This window comes from Hylobates moloch, unplaced genomic scaffold, assembly GCF_009828535.3.
Source record: "Hylobates moloch isolate HMO894 unplaced genomic scaffold, HMol_V3 SCAFFOLD_10, whole genome shotgun sequence".
Classification (NCBI taxonomy): Eukaryota; Metazoa; Chordata; class Mammalia; order Primates; family Hylobatidae; genus Hylobates; species Hylobates moloch.
The window spans coordinates 82,867,981-82,880,955 of NW_026652285.1; the positions used below are offsets into that span (position 1 = coordinate 82,867,981).

The 12,975-nt window shown below is 35.5% G+C and overlaps 1 protein-coding gene across 4 annotated transcripts in view; it reads left to right on the forward strand.

Annotated features, from left to right (window-relative positions):
* The window catches only part of MUSK (muscle associated receptor tyrosine kinase), a 131,573-nt gene that overhangs the window by 53,085 nt on the left and 65,513 nt on the right, over positions 1–12,975 (forward strand). For 2 of the 4 annotated variants that reach the window (XM_032162681.1, XM_032162683.1), the window contains exon 6: positions 10,750–10,874. In XM_032162681.1, the coding sequence (XP_032018572.1) occupies positions 10,750–10,874 (125 nt within the window). Of the gene's footprint in view, positions 1–4,780; positions 4,815–5,205; positions 5,236–10,749; positions 10,875–12,975 lie in introns of those variants that run through there. The other 2 variants (XM_032162682.1, XM_032162684.2) reach the window with 2 other exon arrangements.

A 12,975-nucleotide genomic window follows, 5' to 3' on the forward strand; every position in this document is an offset into this window, starting at 1 on the left:
AAAAAAAAAAAGAAATTATGATTTGCCACTGTAAATCTTATCATCATCTCTCTGAAATAATTTATTCCTTTTCCAGTAATTTTGGGGGTTGCCCTCTACTTCCTTCATTCATATAAGCTATTTCGGGGAGCAATTGTAGGACCCCATTCTGTAATGTTTTGGCATTCAATCCAGACCCAGTCCCTCAAACAGTCAAAAGCATAACACATGTTCTGACTACGATACTATGACTGCTTCGGTTTCAAGCAGCGAGCCTCCAATCCCCCACCTCATATAGTACACTTCTAGAGAAATCAAACTTCAAGCCCTTTTCTCTGTTTATAGAATTGGAACTCAGCAGTGACTGCTTATCTATTGTGTTTTGTCTACTTTCTTATATACTGAGATATTCATCTTGTTTTTTAATATGGCTTTGTCTTCTTAGGTAGCAAAAAATTATATCTTTATTATTGCTATATACTTATATTCTAGCTAGATGACTGAATTGTGATATCATAACACCATCTTGATTAGTACTCTGTGCTATAATTATATATCATTATATAAATTCTATCCAGTTGAATATATAAAAATAAAAATTTATATTATTGTTTGAAAGAGGTCAAAAGTATTGATGTTCAAAAGTGATATTTTTATCCATCTGGAAAACACAAGAGTATCAACTCCAAAGCTACTTTAACTAATGTGATAATTAATCCTATTTACAAATAAAACACATACTTACGTACACATATATTAACAGTTTTCCTATATAGCAGAAATAACACATTAGAAATTAATTGTATAACAAGGCTTCTAACCAGGCAGCCTAAATCCAGAGGCTCTTCTCTTAATCTTTATGCTATATGCCACTACATGCTTTATTACTTACATTGACTTGGCCCTAATCACTGAGATAAGAAATTGACCAGTATACCTGAAAGCTCTTTGGAATGCCCATGTTCAAAGGAGCCCTTTCATGTTTGTATCTCAAATTCTTTCCCTTTGTGATTTCAGTATTTGATTATTGCTTAAACCTTTCCAAAATACCTTGCCCAAAGTGGAGCTAGCCAGATCTTATTTGGCTTCACCTCCAAATTCTGTTTGCTTTATTTGCATGTTTCATCTCATGATAACTCCACTAGCAGAAAGAGGAGGTCCCTGTGCCACCTAACAAAGAACAAAGAATGTGTAATTTCAATCTCTTCTGAGACTTCAACTCTACATGGCCAAATTCCTATTATCTTCTTGGCTGCATCCACTCTTGTGTCAAAAGTAGACAAACCTTTCCACAGCTCCGCATGTTTTCTCTTCTGGTTTTGTCTCTTTCCACAGGTCTTTCCACAGGTCTATGTAATCTGTATGATTTTACTAAATGTCTTCCTTTTATTTTTATCAGGGAATCTTTATGGCTGTCCCTCTTCTATGTAACAATAGATTCCCCCTCCAATTTCTTTCTCCAAACAACTAATACAGTGAATTGAGTAGGAAAAACTTATTTTATCTTCTCTAGAATCATATCACACACACTCACACAAACACATACACATACAAACATTCGCATTCAAATTTGGGTAGATAGACTATTAGGAAGATAGTAAAAACAAGGGTTGGATATTCATGATTTTCAATGAAATTAATGAGCTGTGTCATATGACTAAATAAAAATTATGCAAATATGTCAGCATAGAAGTTGAGCACTTAGGATCTTGCTGTTCTTAGAATTTGTTAGACTCTCTCTGTGTTAAGTTTGTTCTGAGTACCACAAAATTAGAGAAATGTGAGTTCAAAAGTGAGCAATCAGAATGGTAAATTGTGGCTATCAATCTTGGAAACATAAAAATATTTGATGAATTTCTTTTTTCATTCTTGTTAGGTGGATAGAAGTAGGAAAAGGGTCTTATAGATGGTAACTATAAAGAGATTGGTTTTGGTTTGATTTTGATTTACAGATATTCTCTCTCTTTTATAACACAGTTGATCAAAATGGATTGCTACTATGGTACTGAGTTTCTCATAAATAAAACTTTTCAAGAAAATTATAGATTACTATTTACCTTGGATGTTGAAGTGAATTGAATAAATTATATCTCAGATTAGTCCAATAAGAGCAGTCATTGATTATTCTAAATATCCTATTGGACAATTCCGACAAAATAGGATGAAAATGCCCCACTAATGCAACTGGCAAATAACTTGTTTAACCATAAGTGTGTTCTTCTTTCTACAAGAGACTGTGCTGGACTTTAGAGGAAAGTAAACCAACAACAAAAGTCTGATACTAATCCCAGTTTAATTCTAGCCCTACCTCCCTAAAGAATATTACAAATCAATTTGGAAGACAAGAACAATGCCTTACGTATAAAGCAGTTAAATAAAAATTTAGTAACTAAATGGGAATAAAGACTATGAAGCAGAATATTTTAAAATTGATAAGTGGTAAAACAATAAGTTCAGAAGTCTAGAGTGATCCTAGTAGGCTAGGCAAGCAGGATATGTGGAAAAACTAGGACTACTGTTTGAGCTTGAAATGACCAACAAAGTCATACAGTGAATAACTATACCTGAGCTTAAATAGGCCTATAGACTTTTCTTGCATAATTTTCTCTAATTTAAAGTAACCTCAATTGTGTGTGCATGCATGTAAATGTGTGTATGTTAATGCATAAACATATATAAATTTGTATCTATAAAGAGGTATATTTGCATTAGAAAGAAATTTTGATAGTCTACAACTGAAACTATAATTTCTGGTAGGACTTCTAAGCTTCCTCCCAGGAAAATGACAAATCTTACACATTCTTTCATTTCTTGAGTTCATCCACAGTAAGTAAACAGTGGATGAAATGGGCATATTCTTTCAAAATTTTGCACCGCTTCCAATTCCAAATAAGGCAAAATGAACAATAGTAACAACAATAACATCAAACTGAAAAATTTCAAAGGAAAATTAACATTATCTAAAATTGAGCCTATGCTCAAAGTAGAGTTCAAGTATAGACCTGTATAGATCATGGAGCAAAACTGAAAGGAGACTCAGAATTGACCTGCAGTTGTCCTTGAACTCTGACAAAGAACTCTCTAAGAGAAGAAAATGACAAGTGAATATAATTCTCAAAATTTACTGATGGAAAAAAATTACTGATACGCTTTAACTTTAGTGGAATAAAGTTTTGGAAATACCACAGTTGCAGAATAAAGACACTTAATATCCCTATAAAAACACCATGTCCATCCCAACCACTCTAAGTTACTTGGCTGATAAAGGAAAAAGAAAAAGAGAGAGAGAGAGAGAGTTTTTTGTTTTGTTTTGTTTGTTTTTCCAAACTTAGAAACACATTGTTCTGGGGCTCTAGAAAGATGTGTCCAGCCCAAAGGCATTCAAATGCAATTTTTCAAGTCTAATCTGGCCCAGTCATGGACCTTCTTTTATTTCTCCTGATTGATGTATGTGATACAGACAGGGAATCTGCAGTTTCCTAATGTCCAGATGACCAGTTTTAAATATGAAAGAAACTAATATTTATCCAATACCTGCGCTTTACCAGGCACTGTTAGGAATATTGTAAAAAAAAAAATTTCTTCATTTGAAGGTACATTTGACAGGCGACCTCTAAATCTCCTTTTAACGATAAATATATTCAATTCAGAACTTTTAAACAGTTTTTGAACTTGATGCTTATAAACAAAAACCAAGAATGTACCACTGAGTTGATGGAGGTAGGGAAAGTTCAGACAGTAGAATCTAAATGAGGAATTACAAATTCACTTAAACGTAAGGGGATTGGGTGTTAAGTGTAAATATGAGACCTTCTCATTGGGAAGACTCAATGTCTGAAAAGGGGGTTGAATTTCTGGCTCTGCACCTGCAGCAAATCTCTAAGACTTAGATCCTTTGTCTGGAAAATGTGCTAATTTGGGGGGGGGGGATAAAGTGAAGGCTTTCACTATTTATTTATGACAAATATTCAACACTCACAATTCTCTCCAATCAGTTCTTTGAGATGCTGTTGGTCTTGACCAGTCAGAGAATGGAGTCATCTGACTCACCCATTCTGAGAATGGCCCCACAGACACTATAGGTTTTAAATTGGCCATTAAACCTGCCTATAACCTTGTCAACTTTGGCTAAGTTCATCTGGATGGACGCATGGTCCTTGGAACCCATGATGCGGTTGCTGGTGGAACATTTCCACTGCATGTACAGGTCCACAAACTCAGGCTGGATAATATCAGTTATGTTCAATTACAAAGACATGGGGAGAGTTAAATGGGATCACATAAAAAATGTGCATGAAAATATCCATAATCTGTGAAGGACTATGCAAGTGTATTATTGTCATTGAATGTTGTTAGAAATAGCATGGCCATTTTTTACTTACAAATAAATATTGCAGTTGATGTATTACTAACTCTACGAAAGGTTCAAATTGACATGAACAAATAAAACTTCGGGAAAGAAAACTAGAGTTCCACGTGGGGACTATGTCTGTCATGGTTATATTAAACATTTTGGAACAATTAATTTGGTTTTGTTGCCTCTCTTCTAGGATTTTTAAACATCTATAAATTCTCAATTCTTTCTATTTAATCTAAACATTTTACAATATCCTGTGGACCTTCCTTCCTTAGTAGATTCCCAGAAGGTAATGATTTGCTCCTTTCTGCTCTCCAAGCAGCTTCTGTGTTGGTGCAGAGTTGCAGATCTCTGTTGGTGGTAGGTTCTATTCTGCAGAAACCCCCTAATCCTCTGTTTACCACAACATGAGTCTATTGCCATAGAAATGATAGCTGAGATCCCAGATTGAACACCACTGACTTCACGGCAGGGCCTGGTAAGAGGAGACTCTAAGCTACAAGGGGGAACGCAATGTGTGAGAATAGTAGGCACTCTGTAGCCTTGAAAGAAAGGATAATTGTCAACATTAGAATAAAAATTCATGAAAGAGCTACATTGTTAGGTATGCTGTAGTTTATTTTCCATAGAATACTGCCTGGCTAAAAGTAATCATTTTGAAATCTTATGTCATTTAATAATTTGCTTTCAAAAGGTCAGCAGTTTCCCTTGATTGCATTTGTTTCTTATTGAAATAAGAAACAAGCAGCTTCTAATTAATCTTGTTGCACAATTGATGTTTCTGTGGTCAAAGATTTCCCTTTTCATGATGTGTTGTTTTGTTTGCGTGTTTATTGTGTGTGTTTGTTTTGTCTTGTTTTTATTAACAGAGGAAAGTGAACCTGAACAAGATACTAAAGGTATTTTTTTTCTTTCTGCATGGCTTCTTTTTAAATGTGTAGCTCTTTTCAATTGTTTATTTTTGTTGACCTTATAAACAGCTCTAAGTGCCATTTTTAAAGAAATAATAAACAATGTATGGGGAATATTAAGTCACAGCGCTTAACAGTGTTATTAGATAGGCTTCTTTATTATATAATATGCTTAATGACCATTTGCATTTCTTAAGAAAGATTGAGTTAAAAGTAATGTTTAAATTTGGTGTCTCTGGAAATACAAACAAAATGAAATGAAATAAACCAGCATGAGAGTATAAATCCCACATAGATTGGAAAAGAAAGCTACCCTTTGACTAAAAGACTTTTTGGAGGGGTAGGGGGCTTCACAGTTTTTGGGTAAATGTTAGGATGTCAAGGTGCCAATTTGGTTTTTATTGTGATGATTTCAACAAGATCAGGAGTATTATGCAATTGGTCCAAATCAACAAAAATTAAGTTATTTTAATTGCACAGAGACATATATATATAGTGGAATATGTTTAGAGAAAAATAGCTGGAAATTAAATTTTTATGGGAAAAATTCTACTTTTTCCCGAACAGTTTTCTGTCAACAGTTTCTGTTTTCTGTTAAAAAAAGAAAAACAATTAAAGGTACCTTGCATTCTGATTAAGCCCCAAACTTTGTGCTCTTCTAACCTAAAATTTGATATTTGGGGGATGAAATTCGTGAGTTCTCATGTAATAGAGTTGACTGTAGGAATTAATCTCAAACTGGTATTATTTAAAACAGTACCTCCTTATCTTAGTATCTCATATAAAGTACAGATAATGTTTTCTTATTTTTAAATACCAGGTTGCTTACAGGTAAAAAAGCATTTTACCTGGTCCTATGTGAATTTTTTTTCTTAATTTATTCCTATCAGTCATTGCTGGTTTGAATCATGTAACCTAAAAACCCTTTTCAAAGGAAGCTAGAAAATAACAAAAGAGGAAGGGAAAATAAAATCCATGGGAGCTCCTTGTGTCCTTTGAAATAACTGCTCAGAAATAGAAATTGATAAGAGACTTAAGTATTCCTCTGGCACTCCTCCCTTACCAAGAAAAGAGATGGAGTTCATCTCCAGCCAAACTGCTCATTTATTTCAGGACTTAACATGGATGACCTGTCCCTTGGGCTTTTTATTACACTCCAGTGCAATTTCAGAGTGAATTACGCCTTTATCTTTTTACTATACATTACTCCTTAAGATGACAATCAATAATAAAACTGATTGTGTATCTGAAAGTGCTTTGAAATAAGGAGAGAGAGAGAGAATATAATGTGGGTATGTTATAAAAGATTTTAGAATTGCTGGCTTCTTGAGCCGAATTTTGAATATAGGATTCTCCACTTGCAGTTAGCCTGCAAGTCTGCTCAAGAGACATTAAAGCCCCAAACTCATGAATAGATCCCGTGAGAGAAAACCCAGGTTAATTATATTACCTGTGTCTATTTTCCATGTTGCAGATGCACTTGCTTGCCCACAGGAAAGCAAGTGGTTTCGGGCTCACAGTGAATTGGAGAATGATGGATAAGACTATGTACAGAAAGAGGGGTTTGATGATTTTTTTGTTTAAAGATCCATATCAAAACAGTTATAAATGCTTTCCAACTTACTGAGTAATTTAATGCTCCTTCTATTAAGTGGTTTAATTGTTTATGTAACAAAAACACTTTTATTTTCTTTTATGCAAATAAAACACAAAATAGGGATATTCTATGCCCATTTTATTTAATAAGAAACATGTCATATAACTTTTTAAATTGATGACCTAGAATGCATTTTCAGCTTGTGACTACCACTGAAATAATGGGATTTACTGTTGACCTGTGTCCAAGTTTGTTATTGCCGGTGTATTGTTATTCATGGAGGTTAATCTGGCATTTATTTTTAATTGCAACTGACTTTGTTGTTTATAATGCTTGAAAAACATGTCAAAATTTCCCTCATCACCTTTTTACCTTTAATATTTGAAAAATGGTAAATTTGAGTATTATGCAATTGCTCAGATAGAGTTGGGTAAAAACACATCAGCTTTATTGTTGATAAGGCTGGAATGAAAAATAAAGATTTCTATTCCATGTGAGAATTAGACTAACATAACTTATGTTTCCTCATCCTCTTCCTCTCCACCCGTTTTTCCCCTTCACTCCTAGTTGTAGGATGAAGAATCCCTGACCTGGTGAACTTACTTACACACATCAACCCTATATCCTTCTTAGATGCAAGAGAGCTGGGAGACTGACAGCTCAGAATAGGATTGAGATACACATAACATATCCAAGTCCCTTCCTCCAACCTTACCAGAGAAGTCATCATGTTCATTCATTTATTTATTCATTCACTTAGCAAATATTCATTGAGTGCCTACCATATATATATACCATGCAGGGTTCTAGAAATAGAGATAGATATGTAGATAGATATATAGATTGTATCAGTCAGCTCATGTTAAAAAGCAAAGCAAACCTTGCCCTTGTGATGCTTACATTCTAGAGAGGAGAGACAGACAAAAAACAAACAAGCAAACAAATAAATCAGTAATTACCAAATGATTCAGATAGTGGTGTTATGATAAAATATAAACAAGGGTAAGGGGAATGGGGATGAGAAGGTACTATGATAAGGAAACATTTGAGTAGAAACCCAGAAGACATCTGCTATCTCCTTTGAGAAGGGAGGAAGACAGGCAGGAAGGGTGGAAACTAACTTTCAATACTGAAAAAAGGGGGTTGAGTTTCTATTTCATCATTTAGAGAGCATGTGAGAGTGCAGGAGAAAGCAGCTTCCCTTTAATCCCTGGCCTTATTGTCCTCTTAACCTAACCCACTGCACTTAATGAAACCCATGGTCAGCCAAAGTATATGTGGCCCCTTCAGGGAGAAGTTTATCAGCAGTCTCATATTCATGAAGCTACCTATAATGTCAGCAGTACTCCTGTACCCTCCTGTGCCCCACTGGAGCCCCCAGAAAGTTCCCATGGAGGGCAAAGTACTATATTAGTTAAATTAATTCCAAAGTCACATTAAATTGACTGTTTTATTTACCATCCCACACTATGCTTAGTTGTGTTGTGCAATGTGGATAATCAGAGGTTTTGCAATAAGCCCAAATGATATTCCAAATAATATAATAACAGCCAAAAGAAACAAACTGCTATAAATTAGGACAAAATAAAACCTTTCCGATTACTATATTTCCAAGAAGAATTTAAAGTCCCCAAATTAAAACTCTTGGCTTTATAAATTAAAGGAGCAAAACATAATCGAAATTACATTATTCTCCAATTTTTTATTCTGCTCATCTTCAGCCAGAAGGCTTTCATTCAAGATGCCTTTTTGATTCAAAAAGTTCAAGGGTATAGTCAATGTTACTAGAACAGTTTTCTAGCACATGTGAGGTTGAAATGTGCTAGATTTTCCAAATCTCTCAAAGATCCTGCTGGTTTCAGATTCTTGGGCAATGGGATCCATAGATGGTCATACAGTAGTCCCACACTCAAAAAATTTAGGAAACACAAGCATAGCCCCAACCCCTACAAGAGTTATTTTAGCTGGATGATGCACATGGACTCTATGTCTCCATTATTGTAACCAGAAAACATTAGAAGAGTACCTGGACGCACCCTCACTAGGATGCCTGTCAGTGTTAGTTGTCAAGAGTCTGTAACATGTGAATTTAGATTAAGTTGGGAGGATAAGAATCCAAGCAGAGGCACACATTGCATTTGGGTAATATGTCTCTTAAGTCTCTTTTAATCTATAATGGATCACTCTTTCTTTTTTACCCCCTAATGCTAATGATTTTCCCTGTTAAATGTCTGGGTTTGATTGAATTGCATCGCCATAGTGTTTTTCAAATGTTCCTCAACCCTTTAATTTTTGTAGATTGTTAATTGGACCCCAGCACTTACTTAAAATCAGGCTCAATTTTGGTTTTGGGGGACAGATTCAGCTTCATTTTAAACATTTGATAGCGTTCTTTGTTATTTTTTAATAATCTCTTTTTGCCTTGAAGACAGCACCTTCCTTGCATTTCTTTTCTCCTAGTTTTGGGCCCCACATTTCTATATCTAAAATATCAATATCAAAAGATAGGAAGTCAAATTAACTTAAATCTGCCAAAAGCCCCAATTGTCAAACAAATCAATTGTTCCTTCATCTCTTTAAATTAGCAATGCTTTTTAAGAGGTACTCAACAATCAGACCAACTTGAAACACTGCTCTAGACCTGTTCTATCATTGTCCTGCATATCTCCTTATCTAGCACATGTGGTCTCCCCATACTTTAGTTTAGAATCCAATCTTCACAAATTTCAATTTACCTAGAACTAAGTTTCAAAGCATTGTGTTAATTGGTGCTTCATACTCTAATATTAAGTTCTGTGCTTAAGTCCTAGAAATCAAAAAGTAAGAGCATAAAATATATTTACAGTATAATAGGCCATCGAAAAGATTCCATAATAGTTTAAACAAATACTGAATTTGAAGTCAGAAGACCTGAGTCCAGGTTTCTCACTCATCACTCTTGTTACCTTAGGAAACCAACTTACTTAAATTAACAAAGATTTGGTTTCCACATCTATAATATAAGAGCAGAAATCTAGCTGATCTCTGGAGTCTCTTCCAAGTTTAATAATTCTGTGAATCTAAGTATCCTCCAATTTATAATGTACTGTGAGCCTCAATCCCACTCTTAAGTTAAAGGTAAAATTTCTTCCTACATCAGAATAACTTCCTCTTACTTAATCAGTGGGGATTCGGGGTCAGAAAGGAATAGAAATTACTCATTCTTCTGCCTACACTTTATCTAAAATATCCTTTTTTTTTCTTTTGGCCAATATATCATCTGAAAAGTTTGACACAATTTGTCTGCCCTCCCACTATGATACAGTTGAGGGTGTGAAGTATAATTATTTGATTAATTCAATAAAACACTATCCTGTGCTTGCTCTGGTCAGGAACTCTGCCTGAAACAATACAGCAGTCAACAAAAGACTTTTGGCTTCAAACAATCTAATGGGAAAGGGGAATAATAGGCAAGTAAAACATAAATAAGGTAATTTCAGATAGTTGTAAGGTGTGTAAAGACAATAATGTAGGCTGATGAAAAGTGAATGGGGGGAGGATTACACTTGATGTTGGGTGATTAAGAAGGACCTTTCTGAGAAAATGTCACTTAAACAGAGACTTGAATGATTCAAGGAACCTACTACGTGAGGATCTGGGGAATGAGTGGTCTAGGCAGAGGAAGAACACAGGCAAGTTTCTATGTTAAGAACAAGCTTGGTGTGTCCTTGAGTGGTGAGAAATGTAGGATTATAACATAAAGGGCTTGGAGGCTTGGCCATGGCATGTGGTATTATCCTTAAAACAGAGAAAACACTGAAGAACTGCACACAGGGGAACATGGTCTAATTTGAATTTTTAAAAGACCACTCTAGCTTGACCATTTCCTACAGGACCGTCACTCACCACTTCTGTCTTCCTAACAGTTTTTGCCAGGATCCTGCGGGCTCCTGAATCCCACAATGTCACCTTTGGCTCCTTTGTGACCCTGCACTGTACAGCAACAGGCATTCCTGTCCCCACCATCACCTGGATTGAAAACGGAAATGCTGTGAGTGTCATGTGTGTGGGGACTTGTCTGGGGAAGACCCATTGGTGGTGAACTGCAGGATAGACCATATACTTGTAGTTACCCAGATCTCTGTCACTGGTCTCACCTACACCACTTTTCAAAGCCTCCCAATATCTTTGTCCTAGAAGCCATTGTCATAGAAATCGAACTCCAAGAGTTTGCTTCCTTCCATGTATCGTGAGGAATACTAGAAAACCAAATTCTTTCTTTGTGCCTTTGTGTAAATGGGAAGTGGTAATAATATCTTCCCATATAAGTAAAATAATTTTCATAAAACTCATCACTGAAAAATTAGTTCTCTGCTAGAGGCTACTTTGATGGAAAGTAATCCGGATTTAGAATCCGTGTCAGTTCAACATTCTTTTCTTCATTTTCAATAGTGGTAATAATAACTGATGTATATTAAGTAGTTATTTTCAGCCAGGCCCTATTCCAAGCACTTTACCTACATACATTTGTTTATTTATTCATTCTACAAATATGTATTGAGCTTCTGAACATCAAACACTATTCTAGGCCCTGTGGATACAGGAGTAAACAAAACAGGCAAAGTTCTCTGCCCTCAAAGAGCTTACCTTCTCACGGGGAAATACAGGAAAATATATGCTGCATGTGTATGGTGTCAAATGCCATGAGAAAAATAAATCAGGAAAAGGAGACAGAAAGTTCAACCTTAGGAGAAATCAGAACTCTCCTACACTGTTCATGGGAACGGGAATTACTACAGTCACTATGGAAAACAGTATAGCGGTTACTCAAAAAGCTAAAAATGGAATTGCCATATGATCCACCAATCCCACTACTGGGTATACAGTCAAAGGAAAGAAAATCAGTATATCTAAGAGGTATCTGCACTCCCATGTTTATTGCGGCACTATTCACAATAACCAAGATATAGAATCAAACTAAGTATCCATCAATGGATGAATGGATACAGAAAATGTGGTACATATACACAATGAAATATTACTAATCCATAAGAATAAAATCCTGTTATTTGCAACAACATGGATGGAACTGCAGGACATTATGTTAAGTGAAACAAACCAGACACAGAAAGAAAAGTATTTCATCTTCTCTTTCATAACTAAAAAAATTGATCTCATGGAGATAGAGTAGAATGATGGATATCAGAGGCTGGGAAAGGTAGTGGGGAAGAGGGGATAAAGAGGGGTTGGTTCATGGGTACATACCTAATAGTTAGAAGGAATAATATTGAGAGCTTAGTAGCTATATTAGTCAGTCCTTGCATCGCGTTAAAGAAATACCTGAGACCTAGTAATTTATAAAGAAAAGAGGTTTAATTGGCTCATGGTTCTGCAGGCTGTTCAGGAAGCATAATGGCTTCTGCTTCTGGGGAGGCCTCGAGAAACTTGCAATCATGGCAGAAAGCAAAGGGGGAGCAAGACATCTCACATGGCCAGAGCAGGAGGAAGGGAGAGGAAAGGTGCTACACACATTTAAACAACCAGATCTCACAATTCACTCACTCACTATCATGAGAACAGCACTGAGGGGATGGTGCTACCCCATTCATGAGACTTCTGCCCCCGTGATCCAATCACCCCACACCAGGCCCAACTCCAACACTGGGAATTACAATTCGACTTGAGATTTGGTGGGGACACAGATCCAACCCATAGCAATAGCACAATAGGAAAACTATATATAGTTCACGATATTGAACTACATAGCACAATATAATATTTATTGTGTATTTCAAAATATCTAGAAGAGTGGAATTGGAATGTTCCTAGCACAAAAAAATGACAAATTAGGTGATGGATATCCCAATTATCCTAATTTGATCATTACACATTATATGTTTATATCAAAATTTCACATGTACCCCGTAAATATGTACAACTATTATATATACATAAAATTTTAAATTAAGAAACATTTTAAACAGAAAGTTAGACCTCAGGAGGAAGATTATATTTTTAAAAGAATGATCAGTGAAGGCTCATTCAGACAAAGACATTTGAACAAAGATCTGAAGGAGTTGAAGGGTGAAGCTACGTAGATAACTGGGAGAAGACAACTAGACAAAGTCTCTGATATAATGGTATACACGGCA